Source organism: Engystomops pustulosus, chromosome 7 (assembly GCF_040894005.1).
Source record: "Engystomops pustulosus chromosome 7, aEngPut4.maternal, whole genome shotgun sequence".
Classification (NCBI taxonomy): domain Eukaryota; kingdom Metazoa; phylum Chordata; class Amphibia; order Anura; family Leptodactylidae; genus Engystomops; species Engystomops pustulosus.
The window spans coordinates 14,984,514-15,007,602 of record NC_092417.1 but is presented as its reverse complement, the minus strand read 5'-3'; the positions used below and the strand labels follow the sequence as shown (position 1 = coordinate 15,007,602).

At 46.6% G+C, this 23,089-nt stretch overlaps 1 protein-coding gene across 1 annotated transcript in view; it reads right to left on the bottom strand.

Annotated features, from left to right (window-relative positions):
* LOC140069329 (Fc receptor-like protein 5) overlaps positions 1-23,089 on the bottom strand; it is an 84,589-nt gene that overhangs the window by 54,956 nt on the left and 6,544 nt on the right. Inside the window, exons 3-4 of the mRNA XM_072114890.1 lie at positions 9,823-10,080; positions 1,437-1,685 (exon numbers count right to left, since the gene is read on the bottom strand). Of these exons, the coding sequence (XP_071970991.1) occupies positions 1,437-1,685; positions 9,823-10,080 (507 nt within the window). The remainder of the gene's footprint in view (positions 1-1,436; positions 1,686-9,822; positions 10,081-23,089) is intronic.

Genomic DNA, 23,089 nt, shown 5'->3' with positions numbered 1-23,089 from the left:
AACTTAGCAGTCTCAGTAGACGACTGAAATAATTCAAGCTGATGACAGCACTAGAAAGGTGTGTGTGTGGCACAGGGACACAAGTACATACCCTGTTTCCCCTAAAATAAGACATCCCCCGAAAATAAGACCTAGTACAATTTTGTTCAGGCTTAGAAATATAAGGCCTCCCCTGAAAATAAGACCCAGCGGCCGCCATTGCAGCAGCTCCTCCCACCCCCACACCGTACATTAGTATTAGTAAATATTTTAGATGCTGCACAAGGTTGTGACATGGGAAAGAATTCATGGTATAAAATCACTGACTGTTGTGCTGCAAATGTGTTACCAGCAACTACCAGGATAAGAAGGGTCATTTATGGAAAGTTCTTTTACTAAACATGAGAGACTGGGGGCAATGATTCTAATAGAAATGGAGTCACAAGAAATACAGCATGAGTTTGGAGAGTTATAGGAATGTTAGAGAAGTTGATTTTTTGTTCAATGATAAATGTAAATTCTTGTTAATGGAAAAATAAGAATCCCCTGAAAATAAGACCTAGTGCCTCATTAGGAGCAAAAATTAATATAAGACACTGTCTTATTTTTGGGGAAACAGTGTAGTCACTTGCATAAAATGTTGGCATTTAGATGGGTAAAAGTTTATTATTTTTTATGAGATGATGTTGAAAATACGGAATTTCCCTGGTAACATTTAAGCCGCACTGATTGATGATGAAAGGAGCCACTTATTATAGAATAATGGGGAACAAAATTAATCTCCAATGGGAACTGTTTGAGGACTACATTGGGCTCTAGCTAAAGTCTAAAGACTAACCACTTATTTAACTTCCCAAAAGGTTTTTTCCTGTCTTAACTGTTTATGACTATTTATAGCCATGAGATTACTGCATTTGAATAATGATCTGAAAAAAGCAAACCCCCATTTGCCAATATTAACTGATAAATACAAAATTAAAATTTTACAACATAGAAAGTGGTCCACAATTAATTTTTAACAGTTTAATTTATTTAAGTGTTATGGAAAACATTATGTTTGTTGACAAACTGGGAGAGAACTAAACCCAAAGTGTGTAAAGAAGTCAGTGAAAGGTGGTACAGGAAGTGTCATGGTTTGGTGAACGTTATTGGAAGTGGAAGCAAGAATTCGACCTCTCAAAAAGCTACAGGGCAGAGTGAATGCAAGTATGTGTGAGAACCTTCTTCAACAACATATGGCTCCTTCGTTGAGTTCATCACTCACACAGAAATTTTCATGCAGGACAATACCCCCTGTCACACAGAAAAAAGGGTAAAACAGTTCCTTGAAACAGAAAACATAGAAACAATAAAATGGCCAGAGCACAGAGTCCTGATCTAAATCCTTTTACAGAAATGTGGACGAGACTGGCCACCTGTGATGGTCCAAGTCTGTAAATAAATGATTCTGGATTTACCTTCTACAGATACAGAAGCTTCATCTTCATATGAAAAATCATAGACTTCTTTCCTACATCTATATGTCCCGGCAGTGGTCCTGGTTACATTACTGATATTATATTCCGCATCATCTCCCCAGTCTCTAATGACTTCATTATCTTTATAGAATGTTGTCCGTCCTCCGGGGAATCCAGGATAGTGGTGACATCTTATATTTATGTCATCTCCTTCATAGACATATAGAGGGGTCTGCAGGATGACCCAACCTGTAATACACAATGATATAAGATGAGGAGACATATATGACCTCTTATCAGTCTGTGTGTGATACAACTTGTTACTCTTTTCTTTTGACAGTGTTCCAGGATTGCAAAATGTCTGTGGAGAAAATCGCACACATCTGAAGACTTTCTGCTCTTCAACTTTATGGTAAAAACCTATAACGCTGCCCTTCACCTCGCTAAACATGTTTATTTTACTAATCTAATATCCTCTCTCCCTAACAACCCCAAAAGACTCTTCACTTCTTACTAACACCAAAGCTGCAGCCACTTGTCACAGATCTTGGGACTGAATATCTGGCCACCTACTTTAAAGATAAAATTGATTGCATTCAACATGAAATTATCTCTCAATTTACTCCCCCTACTATTCCCCTTCCCTCTAGATTGAGACAGTCACAAAGGAAGAAGTGTCCAGGCTCCTTTCCCCTGCTCGCCCCACTATCTGCACCAAGCACATCTGATACAGTCTCTCTCCCCAGCAGTCACTTCTCACCGCACTAAAATCTTCAACCTCTCTCTCTCTCTTCCGGTGTTATACACTCTTCTTTCAAGCATGCTGTTGTTACCTCTTTACTGAAGAAACCTTCACTGGACCCATCCAATGCTACTAACTAGAGACCAGTCTCTAATCTCCCTTTCATCTCCAAACTCCTGTAATGCCTGAAATATTCTCAACTAACCCGATATCTCTCAAATAACTCCCTCCTTGACCTCCTAGATTTCCCAGATTCCCCTGAAGCTGCTCTTACTAAAGTCTTAACAAGCCCCAAAGCAAATAGCGAAGGGGCTGAGGACAGTAGGGGGTGGTTTCAAGCCTTCTGGTAGGCTGGTGGGGCTTGCCCCTTTACTCCTCCCGTGTGAGGTCACAGGAGGTGGCATTTGGGGGCGGGTAAGGACCCGCCCGGTGGTTTTATAAAGTCCGAGAGCACGTGGGGGGACCTCTTTCCTTCTGCCCCCTGGTCCGAAGAGGCGAGAAGTCAGAGACCCCTCTGCAAATACTCAGCATGGCTTCCCTAGAAGAACAAGTAAGCCAGCAAGGGGCCAAGCAGGGTTCAGCCTGGCTGGATACCCTCCTGCAGCGCCCTGCTGCGGGGTCGGTTCAAGAAGCGGACGTCCCTGAAGAGGACACCCATCTCCTAGGACCGAATCCTCCTGCAGTGGCTTCCACCCTGGAGGGTACAGCCACCACCCCCTGCCCGGTGGGCCGCCACCCTGTCACCACCACCCACCCAGTGCTCCTCACCTCCTCCACGTGCTAGCAGCGTCTCCAGTGCAGTGCCTTAGGAGCAGCTGGCAGAAGATAGAGGAAGGCCCATCCGGAAGATCAGGCCGCCCATCCGGAAGATCAGGCCTCCCGTCCGTTTGAGCCCTGGATCGCCTGCACCAACCAGGTAGCGCGGCCCGGGCCAAAAAAAGATGGCGTCGCCCAGACCACGTGGGACCCATGCTGCAGCCGGTGCAGCGGATCGTCGGGGGACGGATCGGAAGGAGGCCTCAAAGTGTAAGTGTTTGCCTCCTGTGCGCTCCCCCACCTGGCATCCAAGCGCTGCGCCCCGCACCCCCTTGCGTTCACCCAGCAGGCCGCGTCCCCCTGCCTGTCACCGTCTCCACTCTCCACCGCTTCTGCGAAGCACCCAGCCGGTGCCAGCGCTGCGGACTGGGCCTCCCTGCGCTCCCCAAGCAGGCCGCGATCCCCTGACAGCCAGCCCGCACCTCCCCCGAGCACCCCCCGCCCGCCTCTCCCCCGATCACCCCCCCGCCCGCCTCTCTCCGCCCCCCCCCCTCTCACCACCGCTCACCTCCACTCTGGCGTGTCCCCCAGCCGATGCCCGCTTCCAGCTCCGCGGCCGTGCCTCCCAGCGCCACCTGCCGCAAGCCCGTACCCCCCCCGCTCACTCTCCCTCTCCCCCCCGCGCTCACCTCTTCTCCGGCGTGGTTTTCAACCGGGAGCAGCATCCAGCGCTGTGGCCCGGCCCACCCGGCAGCCAGCAGGGGACACAAGGCCTTCCTCTCCGCGGCGATCTCCTCATGGTTCTCCCTCATCCCACCGTGCGGTGCCTCCGCATCCCACCGGCAGCCCCAGGCTCTCCTCCTCTCAACGACACCTACCTCCCCCAGCACTCTCCTTGGCGCGGCAGGCTTCAGGCCTATGCCGCATACAGCCTTGGGCCTGCCTCAGGCCTATTCCCCCACATGTCAGGCAGCCCCAGGCCCTGTTCCAGGCCTCAGGCCTGCTCCCCATGCAGCCCCAGGCCCCATACAAGGCCTCAGGCCTGCTCTTCACCCAGCCCCAGACCCCATACCAGGCCTCAGGGCTGCTCCTCACCCAGCCCCAGGCCCTACATCAGGCCTCGGGCCTACTCCCCAGCCAGCCCCGGGCCCTCCCTTTCACATACCCCCCACCAACACAGCCGCCAGCAGCGCTATCACCAGCCTGCGTCCCGGCCCTCTCCCCCCCCCCACCATGCCCCCCGGCCCAGCCAACACCACAGCCCTGGGTCCCTTCTCAGCTCCCTTTCCCTCCTCCCCTCCTATTCCCCTGAGTCCTCTCTGCATACTCTTGATGCGGTAGAGACCTCTATGCCCACGGTGCACCACAGAGACAGGAGCCACAGATCCCCGTCCTACAAGCAGCAACAACACAGCAGAATGGACTCCCAGACATCACGGAGGACGCATCATCACGGAGGACGTCGCAGACACTACAACAGCCCATCGTCACCGGGTTCCAGTGGCCGCGGGGCGGCGCACTCACACGCCCGCACCCGTCACCAAGACTCCCGACAACGGCACAGAGACTTCCCTCACCGCCTGACCAAGCGCTCCAGGCGGACATCAGAGCTTCCAACAACTCGCCAGGAATCCGAAAACAGATCCTCAGCTCATCTACAGCCACTGCAGTTCCAGAGGTCATCCCGTCATGGCAGCCAAGACTCTCAAGCTCCACCTCGCAGTTCTGACGTCATCAAGCAACCACCTCAACGCATCACTTCAGCTTCCGAACATCACCAACCGTCTGAACAGGACAAAGCACAGTCTTCTCATCAGGACAAGTCAGCTCCAACAGAGAAGACTTCATCCGGTGAGTTCAGTGGCCTCCCCTCGTGGTCGGCCATTACCTCCTCACACAAGAACACAGAGGTCATCACGTCCATTAGATCACTATTCACACAATTTAGAAGGCAGTCAGGATACACCTGTGGGCTTAGGGAATTTAGCTAACGCAGGACAGGGTAACACATTTAGGGATCGCAGCCCCGGGACTGCCAGTGCCCGGGGCTGCGCAATCCTCCTTCCGGGAGCCGGGTCCGTGCCTTCTGGCAGGACCTGGCTGTAACACATTGAACATTACACAGTGTAATACATCTGTATTACACTGTGTAAGGTGTAGAATATCTTGAACAGGTGGCTTAGTGGTTAGCATTACATCCTTGCAGAGCTGGGGACCTGGGTTCAGGTCCCAGGGTCAACATCTGCCAAGAGTTTGTATGTTCTTTACATATTTGGTATTGTCGCGTCCGTAACAATCAGTACAATAACTTAGAAACATTATTGGACCCGCTTGCTGAACGCCGTAAAAACAAAACCCGAAAAACTTGACAAAATTGTAAATTTTTCATAAAATCTCTTCACAAAAATGTTCAAAAAGTGATCCAAAAAAAAAAAATGATGTGCGCCAAAATGGTATCAATTGAAAGACAACTCAACACGTAAAAAATAAGCCCTAAACTAGCTCTGTCAACCAAAAAATATTAAAGTTACGTCTCCGAAAATTTGGCGATGCGAAAACAAATGAGATTTCCTCTATGTTAGTTTTTTCCAGTAAAATTGTAAATATAAATGAAAACCTATATAAATGAGATTTCACCGTAATCGTAGTGATCTGTACGTTAAAGATAATATAGTATTGTTAGTCTACGGTGTACGACCCCAAAAAAAAAAAAAAAAAAAAGGAACCAAAATTGGCAATTTTCTTTTCACCCATACATTCAAGAGTTAATAAAATCCCATCAATAAGCTAATGACCCACTAACATGAAGCACGGAAGTTATAGCTCAGTTGGTTGAGGCGCTGTGTCATTATTGTTCATGGACACTGCGGGTTCTAGGTTCAAATCCCAGTTAGAATAATTTTTTATTTGTAAAGTGCATCGCATGTCGCAATAAATAAGCCCTTATATGTCCAAATTGCCAAAAAAATAAACAAATAAAAAATAAATAAATGAAAATAAAGATTGTATAGCCAATAAAAAGTGACAATGCACAATCTGCTCTGCATGGCGCAGCTTCCCTTCGATGCCCTGGCGTGTGCCCATAAAGCAGTCACCACCACATATGGGGGATTGTTATACGCGGGAGAGATTGGGTATCAAATTTTGTGGAGCTTTTTGGTATTTTATCCACTGAGAATTTGTACATTTTTTGAAAGACACATTCATTTAGCCAAAAATATGTACTTTCACAATTGTATCCGATTTTATTTTAACCCCTGTAAAACAATTAAAGGATTAACAAACTTCATAAAAGTTGTTTCACATACACTGAGGGGTGTAGTTTCTATAATGGGGTAATTTATGGGATTTTACTTTTATTTAGGCCTCTCAAAGTGATTTGAAACCAGAGCAGGTCCCTCAGGTTTTTTATCCTACAAAAATAAGAGTATGCATAAAAAACCACAGAGACATAAAATAGACATTCGGTGAATGTTAGTTACTAAGTTTGTTTTGCGGTTATGACTATGTATGGTAAAAGTAGAACATTTTGAAGTTCGAAAATCGAGAATTTTTTAAAATTTTCACCAAATATCTGATTTTCTCATAAATAAATGCAAAACATAACACCAAAATTTTTCAACTAACATGAAGTACAATGTGTAACAAGAAAACTATTTTAAAATCCCTTGGATATGTTAAAGCTTCCGGAGTTATAACCACTTATAGTGACACAGGGCAGATTTGAAAAACTGGCCCGTGTCAGGAAGGTGAAAAGTGGCTTCGGCGTTAAGGGGTTAATGTCAGTGAAGGATAATCCTGGGCAGCACAAAAGGCACTTCTCCCCCCATCCACTGCATCAGGTCTACCACCAGCCCACCGCAATGTTGGTTAAATGCGGCAGTTTAATTTCTTTCAATCCAGTATTAGCACTGGAGAAGGTCGGGAATGAGGTTTCCCCGGGTAGGATGGCCGCCCCCTTATAGAACCGCCAGGCTTAGTTCCCAAAAGGAGCCTGGAAAGTTCAGATTAATCGACCACCTGTCTTTTCCCAAGGGTCCCTCGGTCAATGACGCTATATACGAGGTTGTGGCGGTTATGTACGTCTCCTTTGATAGGGTGGTTGACTTAGTGCAGAGAAAGATGGAAGTGTCCAAAACTTTCCATAACTAGTTGCGAGCTTTTGCGGTTTCGGTCCCTGGTTTTGGGTAAATGCATTAACTTAAAGTCAGTAAAGGATAATCCTGGGTAGCACAAAAGGCACATCTCACCCCGGATAACTAGTCCCTTGAAGGAAGTCTTGTGGGTTTTGCAGGTATGTCTTCGAGCAGTTAATGGGTCAGGCATCCTATTCACAGCTGCCTTAAGGAGAGCAAGGAAAGTTCCGATTATCAAAAATACATGGTGTCCCTGGGTGGAGTGCCGTATAGGCATGAGAATCTGCAGGGGATAACCGCCATCTCTTATTATGCGACGGGGTCCATCTCAATTCCATTGAGGTGAATATTTTCCTTCTCGGCCTGCATGGCCTTGGTCCGTGTGGGGGGTCGCAGCCGGTGGTAGGAGGGAGGAGGCTGCTCCGTGGCGGAAGTTACACAGGCCCTAAGGCGCTGGAAGATGCCCACATGCCGGCTGCAGGGACGCAGCCGCCATTTCGGGTGAAGTTGGTTCTCAAGATTTTGAAGATGCCAAGCGGGCCTAGCAAGTTTGGAAATGTTTTAATTTATAACGTTATTTAATAATTTATCTTAGTTGTTAATAAACGCTGTGGCCTTCCCACATTACCCAAACATTTAGTTTCCCGGTCTGTTGATGGTTGGTTAGTCTAGGTACACGGTCAAGTACCAGACGGTTGGGTGGTTAGTCTAGGCACACGGTCAAGTACCAAACGGATGGAAGGTTTATCAAAGTACAAGGTCAAGTACCAAACGGTTGGATGGTTTATAAAAGTACAAGGTCAAGTTCCAAACGGTTGGATGGTTTATAAAAGTACAAGGTCAAGTACCAAACGGTTGGATGGTTTATCAAAGTACAAGGTCAAGTACCAAACGGTTGGATGGTTTATAAAAGTACAAGGTCAAGTACCAAACGGTTGGATGGTTTATTAAGGTACAGGGGCAAGTACCAAATTTAAGGTTTGGGTTTGTTAATCCCTGCAGTCCCATTGATCTCCTCACTTCTAAATCTAAAGGAGACTTTTCGATCCTCATTCTTCTGGATCTATCGGCAGCGTTCGATACTGTGGACAAGCAGCTTTTCTTCAGGATCCTTCGCTCCAATGCCCAAAAAGACACTGTACTTTTTTGTTTTTTTTTCTCTTTGACCGCACTTTCAGTGTCTCCTTTCTGGATCTTTCTCTTCTTATCTTCCTCTCAGTGTTGGGGTTTCTCAGGGCTCAGTCCTCATTTCCTTCTATTCTGCCCAAACCATCAGCAGATTTGCTTTCCAGTATCATCTCTATGCTGATGATACCCAGCTATATACTTTGGCGTGAAACATCACCCTTGCCTTACTCCAGGACACTAGTGACTGTCTCTCTGCTGTCTCTAACATGATAACTTCTCTTTTTTTTGAAACTTAATCCTTCTAAGACTGAACTCCTTTTTCATCTCGGTCTTTGGGATCACTATAGCACTGAGGCAGCAGGCTCGCTGTCTGGACTTCGACTTCTCATTTGCATCTCAGAAACATCTCCAGAATCCGCCCATTTCTGACAATTTAAACTGCTAAAATGCCAATTGTTGCTCTGATTCACTCTCCTGTGACTTCCAATTAATTGGTCTTCCGCCCACTACACTATCTCCACTACAATCTATTCTTAATGCAGCAGCCTGGATTGTCTTTCAGACTAAACGCTACTCGGATGCCTCCAGTTTGTGCCAATCACTGCACTAGTTGTCTATCTCTGAATTCAGTTTAAATAATAACCCTCATCCATAAAGATCTGTATAATACTACACCTCCCTACCGCTCTCATCTCAGTCTATCACCCAACCCAGGTTCTTCGGCACGGTGGCTGAGTGGTTAGCACTTCTGCCTTGCAGCGCTGGGGTCCTTGGTTCGAATCCCACCCAGGTCAACATCTGCAAAGAGTTTGTATGTTCTCTCCATGTTTGGGTGGGTTTCCTCCGGGTACTCTGGTTTCCTTCCACACTACAAAAACATACTGCTAGGGTGATTAGATTGTGAGCCCCATGGGGACAGGGACCAACTTGACATGCTTTGTGCAGCGCTGAGTAATCTGTGTGCACTTTATAAATAAATAATTATTATAAATAAAGAATTATTATTATTCGTTCTGCCAGTGACATTAGATGAATCTCTACCTTAATTCGAACCTCTCATGCACATCTCCAGGACTTCTCCTGAGCTGCAACAATTCTCTGGAATGCCCTTCCCCGGACTCTCAGACTAATACCCACCCTCCAAAGTTTCAAACCTGCTCTTAAAACCCATCTCTTTAGGCAGATCTATAACAATCACTAACTGCATGAAATATCAACTCTCCCTTTAGAAATCCATCCTTTGTTCACTCCCGTCTGTTATCTGGCAAGCACCAGATATATAGCAAGCTCCAGGCTACCCTTCATCCTCATAGACTGTAAGCTCTTGTGTCACCCCCTCATCCTCATAGACTGTAAGCTCTTGTGTCACACTTTCATCCTCATAGACTGCAAGCTCTTGTGTCACCCCTCATCCTCATAGACTGTAAGCTCTTGTGATCAGGGCCCTCACTCCGATAGTTCTATATGACTGTTTGTACTCTGTAATGTATTTAAATTATATTTGCATATGTTCACTTTGATCTGTAAAGCACTACAGAATTTGATGGGCCTATATAAATAAAGATCATTATTAAAGATTATTGTTACCTTGTCTGTATACCTATGAGCTGGTAGAGTTACTCACCATCAATAACGCCCAGTGTAACAGGGTCACTTATCTCTCCAGGTCTGGTCTGACATTGGTAACTTCCACTGTGTGATGTTCTTGCATCTTGTATTGTATAGGATTTCCCATTGTGTACAGGAGAATTGTCCTTGTACCATATATAATCCATCCCCTCTCCTATAGTAGATCCCACATCACAGGTCATTGTCATCTTCTCTGATGGAAATATCTTCTTGTAGTTGGGAGTGAAGGTCACCACAGGTCTGATGGCGGCTCCTAGAAGACATAATATGATATACAGAGTAGTTGCAGATGCAATGATCTTCAGAAGGTGATTTTATAAATCATTTTAAGAGATTCTTACATGAGACCTCAGCCCCAAATTTTAAAAATTCATTTTAATGCCAGTGCTGTACGTAGCTAGTCTGGACACTCCGGGATCTCCAAAAAAACAAACTTATAATTAGCAGCACAGAGTGTGGGGACAAGATGTCCGGCACTCCGGGCTGATAATTATACACGCCCCCCTTTCGTGTGACCTCACCTCTGTGATAATATAATTACACCAGTTCTACATTTTTCATTTGCGGTTTCCTTTCTTCTTTAATAATTTACTGGGGTCTATTTATTGTCCCACAAAATTACATTACAGCCATGAGACTCCTTTTGGCAGAGCAAATGGCAATTACTCTGTAACAAAAAAGGCCTGACCACCCCAGGAGTTCTTTGTGACCAAAGCTTGGGAGGAAGCCTGTTTGTACCCCAAGTGTGAGCATTCATCCATCTCCCGAGAAGAGGAGATCAAAGAAGTAGAAGGCCTGTGTGTTGCTTTCCCACCAAAAACCAAACCAAGACAAAGAGTTATCATAGTTGTTCCATAACTAGTACATAATTCATAACTATGGGTCCTTAGTTACAGGAGAGAGTTATAGGATCGAGATACCCTCATGGCCTGTGTATCAAAAGCCTAGCTACATGTAAACCCAGTCCAGTTGCAGAAGACCCCTAGACACCCCTAGGTATGGGGTGAGAGGTAGCGAGGTACCCTGATGATTGGAAGCAGTTGTGCCATCTTCCAATCAAAAGTTACGGGTTTGTAAGAAAAACCCAGACTCAGAAGGTACATCTCTGGAGGGAGGAGGAAATGCAGACCTCCCCCTCTCAGTGACATCACAGCCAAGGGGTAGAGGTGCAAAACCCACTGGGTTTAAATTAGTGAATAGGGAAGAAGACCTTGTCAGTTCTGGGAACTCTATTTATAAGAAGGCTGGCAGGACCTCTCCATGCTGTGCTCTCATGACAAGATATCTCTCTCTATCTCATAGTAAGGATATTTTGTTTCTTCATCCCATAACTGTTTGTATGTTAAGTTGTTAAGGGGGCTGCCTTTCCAGTAGCAAAATGAGGCATTGTTTTTCATTCAACACCTTTAAAAATGTATTTGCATATTTCCCAGAATTCTCCAGTGGAGTATCTATGGCTTTACGTCTCCCCACGCCTGTAGGAAGGCCTTAATTGGCAAACTCTGCATAAGGATAACGCTTATTCCCTGACCCCTGTATGTACATTATTTTGTAACTTGTTTTTCTTTTAATGTGACGAGTTTATGTTTTGAGTGTATTGTACCTTTACATATATTTAAGTGTTAACATTTGATAAGCCTCTGCTTGTAGCCTTAGAGAATCCAACTTTCCGAATGGATTACATTACCAGGTTCTTTAACCTAGTATATATATTGATTTTGTGTTCTGTGTGAATCATCAGTGTGCATTGTCTGTGTGGTTGAGGAGCCTGCGTCCTTCTTAGTATAAGTAATGTGTTGTTGGTGGCAGTGAGTTGGTCTGAGTGCTGAGTGTGTGGAGTACATTTAACACAAGGACGCCCATTTGCGTAAGTGGGCAGATGTTAAGTGCTAAATTCTGGGACTCCATAGAGTAGGTGCACCCCATGCTAGGACTCCAGTGTGGGGGATGACCACACCCTCGCTCTCCCATGCTCCCAGCATATGAGAGGGAGGTGCAAGAGGCGTGCATAATTAGTAGCCCGCAGTGCCGGTCATCTTGTCCCTGCGCTCTGTGCTGCCAATTATAAGTTTGTTTTCTAGGTGATCCCGATGTGTCAAGACTAGTGGCGGACAGCGCCGGGATCAAGATGAAGAAGAGCGGAGGTGAGTATTTACAGCCTTTTTTTTTTTAGTGGTTGATTTCCTTTAAGCCTTAAACTAACCTTAATTCATTGTTAACTAGGTAACTACTAATTTGGTCTGTTTAGTGCTATTATGCCTGTATGATAATACATGAATAGCAAAATACCATTGAACATGGAATAAAACATGAACATAAATCAGTAAAGTAACATGAACATTTATCAGTACAGGCAGTCCCCGGGTTACATACCGGCTAGGTTCTGTACGTTTGTTCTTAAATTGAATTTGTATTTAAGTCGCAACTGCATATTTTATAATTGTAACTCCAGCCAATTATTTTTTGGTCTCTGTGACAATTGGATTTTAACCCCTACAGGACTCAGCCTATTTTGGCCTTAAGGATACGGCCCCATTTTTCAGATCTGCCCTGTGTCACTATAAGTGGTTATAGCTTTGGAACGATATGAGATACCCCGGGGATTTTGCGATTGTTTTCTCGTGACACATTGGGGCTGATTTACTTACCCGGTCCATTCGCGATCCAGCGCGCGTTCTCTGCGGTGGATTCGGGTCCGGCCGGGATTCATTAAGGCAGTTCCTCCGACGTCCACTAGGTGGCGCTGCTGCGCTGAAGAGCATCGGAACGCACTCAAGTTCACCGGCCTATTCCTAGTGAAGGTAAGTGCAAGCTCCGCGACACATTTTTTTTTAAAAATGCTGCGTTTTTTCCGAATCCGTCGGGTTTTCGTTAAGCCACGCCCCCCGATTTCCGTTGCGTGCATGCCAGCGCCGATGCGCCACAATCCGATTGTGTGCGCCAAAATCCCGGGAAAATTCAGGGAAAATCGGCAATATTCGGGTAACACGTCTGGAAAACGCGAATAGGGCCCTTAGTAAATGACCCCCATAGTACTTCAAATTAGTTTGAAAATTTGGATGAAATCTTTTGTGTTTAGTTATGAAAAAAAACTAAATTTGGCAAAAATACTAGAATGTTATGAGGCTCAGAATAGGTGCCATTTTTAAAATTTTTGGGAAAATTAGCAAAACTCGTATTTTGATGGACCTGCTCAACTTTTAATTGACTGTGAGAAGCCTAAATAATAGCGAGACTCGTAATTTACCCCATTATGGAAACTAAACCCCTCAATGTACGAAAAAGCACTTTTAAGAAGTTTGTTAACTCTTTAGGTGTTTTATAGGGATTAAAACAAAATGGAGCTGCAGTCTACAAATTGTAAAATTTTTTGCCAATACATTCATTTTGGGTGGAAAATGAAACATTTACAATGGATTTAATGAAAAAAGGCTCCAAAAAGTTTGATACCCAATTTCTCCCGAGTGCACTGATCCCCCATATGTGGTGGTGACTGCTGTATGGGCGCACGGACGGGCATAGAAGAGAAGGAGGCGCCATGCAGATCAGATTTGCTATGTCACATTGTACAGGCTATAATTTTTTTGCTTTTTTAATCTGGACCTATAGGGGCTTATTTTTTAACTTTTTTAAATCACTTTTTAAAGGGTATTAGAGATGAGCGAGCACTAAAATGCTCGGGTACTCGTTATTCGAGACGAACTTTTCCCGATGCTCGAGTGCTCGTCTCGAATAACGAGCCCCATTGAAGTCAATGGGAGACTCGAGCATTTTTCAAGGGGACCAAGGCTCTGCACAGGGAAGCTTGGCCAAACACCTGGGAACCTCAGAAAAGGATGGAAACACCACGGAAATGGACAGGAAACAGCAGGGGCAGCATGCATGGATCCCTCTGAGGCTGCTTAATCGCACCATTATGCCAAAATTATGGGCAACAGCATGGCCATGACAGAGTGACAGAATGAAGCTAGATAGCATCTAAAACATCCAATAATTGACCCTGACACTATAGGGGACGCCATGCAGAGGCAGCGGCAGCAGCGGCAGGCTAGAGAGTGGCATGGCGACATACCCTAAATGGACTCAGGCTTCAAACCAATGGGTGGCAGAAAGGAACCAAAGGAGGTGAGCAAGAAGCGCTCAAATAATATCGGTACATGATAAAAGTTTGCCAGTATATTTTGTGGATTACACAGCAGGGTGGCGACAAAGTTAACATGGAAGCCATGAAAACAACCCAAAATTCTGCCTGACACAGCTCGTTTGATAAGGGGACCATGTATGGAGGCAGTGAACTAGTAGTAGATTAAAGGTGCTGCAGTTAAAACTATGTTAGTTGGATCTTGGCATGGAGCTGGCGCTCCGCTGCCAGGCGAGCTTTCGCCAATCCAAGCCCCTGTCTCTAGGCTACTCCCCAAACAGCACTTCTAAGAACCTTTTGTATAAGATCAAGTGTAGTAGCGTTCTTATAAGTTTAGGATATGGCGGGTGAGGGGAATGTAAACAGAAGCGCAAGAAGCGCTGAAATAATATTGGTAAATGATAAAAGTTTGCCAGTATATTTTGTGGATAACACAGCTGGGTGGCGACAAAGTTAACAACTTTGATGTGGAATCCATGAAAACAACCCAAATTTCTGCCTGACACACCTCGTTTGATAAAGGGACGATGTATGGAGGCAGCTATATGGACGACTTTTGGAGGTAGCAATGGAGACAACGTGGGGAGGCTGCTATGGAGACAATTTAATTTGGATAGTGCCTGTATGTGGCAGTCCAAAAAAGTTTTCAAACCAGAGGAGCAGGTAGGTGGCCCTCCAGAAAAATGGAATAGATTGAGTGCCTGTATGTGGCAGTCCAAAAAAGTTTTCAAACCAGAGGAGCAGGTAGGTGGCCCTCCAGAAAAATTGAATAGATTGAGTGCCTGTATGTGGCACTCCCAAAAATTGTTTAAAACAGAGGACCGGGTCGGTGGCCCTCCAGAAAAATTAAATGCATAAAGTACTATAGCTAGAGCCAGTGGGCCCTGTCAAAAAATAGCCAGTTTCCTCTGCTTTACTGTACAAAGAGGAGGAGAAGGAGGAAAATGAGGAGGAGGAGGAGTGGATAAATTATTCAGGTTGAGCTTCCTTCACCTGGTGGAGATTGGAAATTATGAGAAATCCAGGCTTTATTCATCTTAATAAGCGTCAGCCTGTCAGCGCTGTCAGTCGACAGGCGTGTACGCTTATCGGTGATGATGCCACCAGCTGCACTGAAAACCCGCTCGGACAAGACGCTAGCGGCAGGGCAGGCAAGAACCTCCAAGGCGTACAGCGCCAGTTCGTGCCACATGTCCAGCTTTGAAACCCAGTAGTTGTAGGGAGCTGTGTGATCATTTAGGACGATGGTATGGTCAGCTACGTACTCCCTCACCATCTTTCTGTAAAGATCAGCCCTACTCTGCCGAGACTGGGGACAGGTGACAGTGTCTTGCTGGGGTGACATAAAGCTGGCAAAAGCCTTGTAAAGCGTACCCTTGCCAGTGCTGGACAAGCTGCCTGCTCGCCTACTCTCCCTCGCTACTTGTCCCGCAGAACTACGCACTCTGCCGCTAGCGCTGTCAGAAGGGAAATACTGTTTCAGCTTGTGCACCAGGGCCTGCTGGTATTCATGCATTCTCACACTCCTTTCCTCTCCAGGGATGAGAGTGGAAAGATTTTGCTTGTACCATGGGTCCAGGAGAGTGAACACCCAGTAATCGGTGCTGGAATAAATTCTTTGAACGCGAGGGTCACGGGATAGACAGCCTAGCATGAAATCTGCCATATGCGCCAGAGTACCAACGCGTAAGAATTCACTCCCCTCACTGGCCTGACTGTCCATTTCCTCCTCCTCCAACTCCTCCAACTCCTCTTCTTCTGCCCATACACGCTGAACAATGAAGTACTCAACAATGGTCCCCTCCTGTGTCTCGCCAACATTCTCCTCCTCTTCCTCCTCATCCTCCTCCACCTCCACCTCCTCCGATATGCGCTGAGAAACAGACCTAAGAATGCTTTGGCTATCAACAAGGGAATCTTCTTCCCCCGTCTCTTGTGACGAGTGCAAAGCTTCCGACTTCATGCTGATCAGAGAGTTTTTCAACAGGCCAAGCAGCGGGATGGTGAGGCTGATGATGGCGGCATCGCCACTGACCATCTGTGTTGACTCCTCAAAGTTACTCAGCACCTGACAGATATCAGACATCCACGTCCACTCCTCATTGTAGACTTGAGGAAGCTGACTGACTGAATTCATGGTCAGTGTTGAATTCCACCTCGTGGGCACGTCGCACAACAGTCGGTGAGCGGGCAGTTGGAGGCGGCGCTGCGCTGCCCTGAGAGTGGCAGCATCTGTGCTGGACTTCCTGAAATGCGCACAGATGCGGCGCACCTTCGTGAGCAAATCAGACAGATTGGGGTATGTCTTGAGGAAACGCTGAACTATGAGATTTAACACATGGGCCAGGCATGGCACATGTGTCAGTCTGACGAGTTGCAGAGCCGCCACCAGGTTACGGCCGTTGTCACACACAACCATGCCTGGCTTCAGGTTCAGCGGTGCCAGCCACAGATCAGTCTGCGCCGTGATGCCCTGTAATAGTTCTTGGGCGGTGTGCCTTTTATCGCCTAGGCTCAGCAGTTTGAGCACCGCCTGCTGTCGCTTAGCGACAGCACTGCTGCTGTGCCTAGAGCTACCGACTGATGGCGCCATGCCCACGGATGGTAGTTCGGAGGAGGAGGTGGAGGAGGGGTGGGAGGAGGAGGAGGCATAGTAGGCCTGAAACACCTGGATCGAGGTAGGCCCCGCAATCCTCGGCGTCGGCAGTATATGACCAGCCGCAGGGTCAGACTCGGTCCCAGCCTCCACCAAGTTAACCCAATGTGCCGTCAGCGATATATAGTGGCCCTGCCCGGCAGCACTCGTCCACGTGTCCGTGCTCAGGTGGACCTTGTCAGAAACGGCGTTGGTCAGGGCACGGATGATGTTGTCTGACACGTGCTGGTGCAGGGCTGGGACGGCACATCGGGAAAAGTAGTGGCCGCCGCCATGAGGTTGCGAAAGGCCTCGGTCTCTACTAGCCTATAGGGCAGCATCTCCAGGCTGAGCAATCTGGAGATGTGGACATTAAGGGCTTGGGCGTGCGGGTGGGTTGCACTATATTTGCGTTTCCGCTCCAGCGTCTGGGGTATGGAGAGCTGAACGCTGGTGGATGCTGTGGAGGATCGTGGAGGCGACGATGGGGTTTTTGTGGCAGGGTCCTGGGCAGGGGGCTGACTATCAGCTGACACAGGGGAAGGAGCAGTGGTGTGCACGGCCGGAGGTGAACGGGCTTGTTGCCACTGAGTGGGGTGTTTAGCATTAGAGATGAGCGAACACTAAAATGCTCGGGTACTCGTTATTCGAGACGAACTTTTCCCGATGCTCGAGTGCTCGTCTCGAATAACGAACCCCATTGAAGTCAATGGGAGACTCGAGCATTTTTCAAGGGGACCAAGGCTCTGCACAGGGAAGCTTGGCCAAACACCTGGGAACCTCAGAAAAGGATGGAAACACCACGGAAATGGACAGGAAACAGCAGGGGCAGCATGCATGGATGCCTCTGAGGCTGCCTAATCGCACCATTATGCCAAAATTATGGGCAACAGCATGGCCATGACAGAGTGACAGAATGAAGCTAGATAGCATCTAAAACATCCAATAATTGACCCTGACACTATAGGGGACGGCATGCAGAGGCAGCGGCAGCAGGCTAGAGAGTGGCATGGCGACATACCCTAATTGGACTCAGGCTTCAAACCAATGGGTGTCAGAGAGGAACCAAAGGAGGTGAGCAAGAAGCGCTCAAATAATATCGGTACATGATAAAAGTTTCTAATACAGTGGGTTTAGTGGCACTTATTGATCTCTGTCACACCGACTTGGGTGCAACCACAAAGGGTCTTAACACCAAAAAGAGCCCCAATAAGAAAATTCGAAAAAGTTTTTTGTGTATGTTTCAATTGATTTTTGTGTAACGTTGTTTTATCTGATATTTACAGTAAACACATAAGTTTACAGTAAACACATAAGTTTACAGTGGGCACATAAGTTTACAGTAAACACATAAGTTTACAGTAGACACATAAGTTTACAGTAGACACACAAGTTTACAGTAAACATACAAGTTTACAGTAAAACACAGAAGTTTACAGTGGACACAGAAGTTTACAGTGGACACAGAAGTTTACAGTGGACATAAAAGTTTACAGTGAACACGAAAGTTTACAGTGAACACATTAGTCCACAGTAAACACATAAGTTTACAGTAAACACATAAGTGTATACATACTTCATATTTGTCAGAGCTATCGAGTAATAATCAAATTTCAGTACATGTAGAAATTTAAACCATCTGTTATTATATCAAGACCATTGTGAATGTTTTTATCTATTCTATTTATACTTTGAATGTGGTATTAAATATTGTGATTCACTTCCGAAACCGTTTTTGAGCGTGCCCACATACACAAAAAACTTTTTCATGATAAAAGTTTGCCAGTATATTTTGTGGATTACACAGCAGGGTGGCGACAAAGTTAACATGGAAGCCATGAAAACAACCCAAAATTCTGCCTGACACAGCTCGTTTGATAAGGGGACCATGTATGCTTACAGTTCATGCCAGTCGCTGCACTGGCTGCCAGTCTCCTTTCGAATACAGTTTAAAATAATAATAACCCTCATCCATAAAGCTCTGTATAATGCTGCACCCCCCTACCTCTCCTCTCTTATCTCAGTCTATCGCCCAACCCGTGCTCTTAGATCCGCCAGTGATCTTAGATTAACCTCTACCCTAGTGCGGACCTCCCACTCGCGTCTCCAAGACTTCTCTAGAGCTGCACCAATTCTATGGAATGCTCTGCCCCGGACTATCAGACTAATACCTAACCTCCAAAGTTTCAAACGTGCTCTTAAAACCCATTTCTTTAGGCAAGCCTATAACACTCATTAACTGCATGAAGTTTTAACTCTTCTACTAACCCGTCCTGTTTCGTCCTCCCATCTGTTATCCAGCAACCAACAGGCACCAGACTTCTCTGCAGTCCCATTCACCCTGGACCTGGTATATAAGATGACGGCTGAGTGGTTCAAGCGACAGCAATTCCATTTATTATATTTTTTTCTATTCCCTAAGAAGAATGGCTTGACCATTAAATATTCTTTTACCTCGTGTTACCCCATCATCTTCATAAACCGTAAGCTCTGGCGAGCAGGGACCTCACTCCTGTTGTTCCATACAAATGTTGTGCTCTGTTACATTACATTTGTATTTGTTTCCTATGATTTGTAAAGCGCTACAGAATATGATGACGCTATATAAATAAAGATTATTATTATTATTATTATTATTATGGAGGCAGTGAACTAGTAGTAGATTAAAGGTGCTGCAACTATGTTAGTTGGATCTTGGGATGGAGCTGGCGCTCTGCAGCCAGGCGAGCTTTCGCCAATCCAAGCCCCTGTCTCTAGGCTACTCCCCAAACAGCACTTCTAAGAAGCTTTTGTATAAGATCAAGTGTAGTAGCGTTCTTATAAGTTTAGGATATGGCGGGTGAGGGGAATGTAAACAGATGCGCAAGAAGCGCTGAAATAATATCCCTAAATGGTAAAAGTTTGCAAGTATATTTTGTGGATTACACAGCAGGGTGGCGACAAAGTTAACAACTTTGATGTGGAATGCCCTGTAATAGCTCTTGGGCGGTGTGCCTTTTATCGCCTAGGCTCAGCAGTTTCAGCACCGCCTGCTGTCGCTTAGCGACGGCACTGCTGCTGTGCCTAGAGCTACCGACTGATGGCGCCGTGCCCACGGATGGTAGTTCGGAGGAGGAGGTGGAGGAGGGGTGGGAGGAGGAGGAGGCATAGTAGGCCTGAAACACCTGGACCGAGGTAGGCCCCGCAATCCTCGGCGTCGGCAGTATATGAGCAGCCCCAGGGTCAGACTCGGTCCCAGCCTCCACCAAGTTAACCCAATGTGCCGTCAGCGATATATAGTGGCCCTGCCCGGCAGCACTCGTCCACGTGTCCGTGGTCAGGTGGACCTTGTCAGAAACGGCGTTGGTCAGGGCATGGATGATGTTGTCTGACACGTGCTGGTGCAGGGCTGGGACGGCACATCGGGAAAAGTAGTGGCGGCTGGGGACCGAATACCGAGGGGCGGCCGCCGCCATGAGGTTGCGAAAGGCCTCGGTCTCTACTAGCCTATAGGGCAGCATCTCCAGGCTAAGCAATCTGGAGATGTGCACATTAAGGGCTTGGGCGTGCGGGTGGGTTGCACTATATTTGCGTTTCCGCTCCAGCGTCAGGGGTATGGAGAGCTGAACGCTGGTGGATGCTGTGGAGGATCGTGGAGGCGACGATGGGGTTTTTGTGGCAGGGTCCTGGGCAGGGGGCTGACTATCAGCTGACACAGGGGAAGGAGCAGTGGTGTGCACGGCCGGAGGTGAACGGGCTTGTTGCCACTGAGTGGGGTGTTTAGCATTCATATGCCTGCGCATACTGGTGGTAGTTAAGCTAGTAGTGGTGGAACCCCTGCTGAGCCTGGTTTGGCAAATGTTGCACACCACAGTCCGTCGGTCATCCGGTGTTTCCTTAAAGAACCTCCAGACTTCTGAAGATCTAGCCCTCGCCGCAAGAGCCCTCGCCACGGGAGCTTCACTAGTTGACACATTTGGCGCTGATGCACCAGCTCTGGCCCTGCCTCTCCGTCTGGCCCCACCACTGCCTCTTCCAACCTGTTCTGGTCGAGGACTCTCCTCCGTCTCAGAAGCACTGTGTTCACCCGGCCTCTCAACCCAGCTTGGGTCTGTTACCTCATCATCCTCCGAGCCCTCAGTCTGCTCCCCCCTCGGACTTCCTGCCCTGACAACAACTTCCCCACTGTCTGACAACCGTGTCTCCTCATCGTCGGACACCTCTTTACACACTTCCACTACGTCAAGAAGGTCATCATCACCCACAGACTGTGACTGGTGGAAAACCTGGGCATCGGAAAATTGCTCAGCAGCAACCGGACAAGTGGTTTGTGACTGTGGGAAGGGTCCAGAAAACAGTTCCTCAGAGTATGCCGGTTCAAATGCCAAATTTTCCTGGGAGGGGGCAGACTGGGGGGGAGGAGGCTGAGGTGTAGGAGCTGGAGGAGTGGCGATTTCGGTGACATGGGTGGACTGCGTGGAAGACTGACTGGTGGTGGACAAATTGCTCGAAGCATTGTCAGCAATCCACGACATCACCTGTTCGCACTGTTCTGGCCTCAACAGTGCTCTACCACGAGTAACAGTAACTTCAGACATGAACCTAGGGAGTGTAGCTCTGCGGCATTCCCCTGCTCCCTCATCAGCAGGTGGTGTCTCACCCCGCCCAGGACCACGGCCTCTGACCCCTGCAGTAGTTGGACGCCCACGTCCCCGCCCTCGTCCTCTACCCCTAGCCCTCGGGTTAAACATTTTTAAAATGAGAGTTATAACTTTTTTTTTTTTTTAACTTTTTTTGGGTTTTTTTTGTGTTTTTTGTTTTTTTTTGTTTTTTTTTGAGTTTTTAAAACCAAACAATGCTATCCTATTGCTATGGCTATTTTCTAGCCAAGTATCAAAGCACACTACTATGCCAGATGAGATGACACTGAGTTAGTGCCTAATTGAAATCCAACCCCTACTAAATTTTCCCACTTCGGTCTTTGCTATGGATATGTGCGTCACTAAGCGCAGAACACAGCGGTCGCAAGTCTCACTACAAATTGCTCAGAATTGGCTAGTACATGCACTGCAGAAAGTACAGCCACCAGCAGATCAACCAGAAATCAAATATATAGAACGCTACTGTAGGCGTAAGTAAGCTCTTTGTATTCTCCTATGGCTATTTTCTAGCCAAGTATCAAAGCACACTACTATGCCAGATGAGATGACACTGAGTTAGTGCCTAATTGAAATCCAACCCCTACTAAATTTTCCCACTTCGGTCTTTGCTATGGATATGTGCGTCACTAAGCGCAGAACACAGCGGTCGCAAGTCTCACTACAAATTGCTCAGAATTGGCTAGTACATGCACTGCAGAAAGTACAGCCACCAGCAGATCAACCAGAAATCAAATATATAGAACGCTACTGTAGGCGTAAGTAAGCTCTTTGTATTCTCCTATGGCTATTTTCTAGCCAAGTATCAAAGCACACTACTATGCCAGATGAGATGACACTGAGTTAGTGCCTAATTGAAATCCAACCCCTACTAAATTTTCCCACTTCGGTCTTTGCTATGGATATGTGCGTCACTAAGCGCAGAACACAGCGGTCGCAAGTCTCACTACAAATTGCTCAGAATTGGCTAGTACATGCACTGCAGAAAGTACAGCCACCAACAGATCAACCAGAAATCAAATATATAGAACGCTACTGTAGGCGTAAGTAAGCTCTTTGTATTCTCCTATGGCTATTTTCTAGCCAAGTATCAAAGCACACTACTATGCCAGATGAGATGACACTGAGTTAGTGCCTAATTGAAATCCAACCCCTACTAAATTTTCCCACTTCGGTCTTTGCTATGGATATGTGCGTCACTAAGCGCAGAACACAGCGGTCGCAAGTCTCACTACAAATTGCTCAGAATTGGCTAGTACATGCACTGCAGAAAGTACAGCCACCAGCAGATCAACCAGAAATCAAATATATAGAACGCTACTGTAGGCGTAAGTAAGCTCTTTGTATTCTCCTATGGCTATTTTCTAGCCAAGTATCAAAGCACACTACTATGCCAGATGAGATGACACTGAGTTAGTGCCTAATTGAAATCCAACCCCTACTAAATTTTCCCACTTCGGTCTTTGCTATGGATATGTGCGTCACTAAGCGCAGAACACAGCGGTCGCAAGTCTCACTACAAATTGCTCAGAATTGGCTAGTACATGCACTGCAGAAAGTACAGCCACCAGCAGATCAACCAGAAATCAAATATATAGTACCCTACTGTAGGCGTAAGTAAGCTCTTTGTATTCTCCTATGGCTATTTTCTAGTCAAGTATCAAAGCACACTACTATGCCAGATGAGATGACACTGAGTTAGTGCCTAATTGAAATCCAACCCCTAATAAATTTTCCCACTTTGGTATTTGAGGTGGATATGTGTGCCACTAAGAGCTAAACACAACGGTAGCAAGTCCCCCTGCTAATTCCTCACAAAATGGTACTAGATGCAAATTAAAATAAAAAA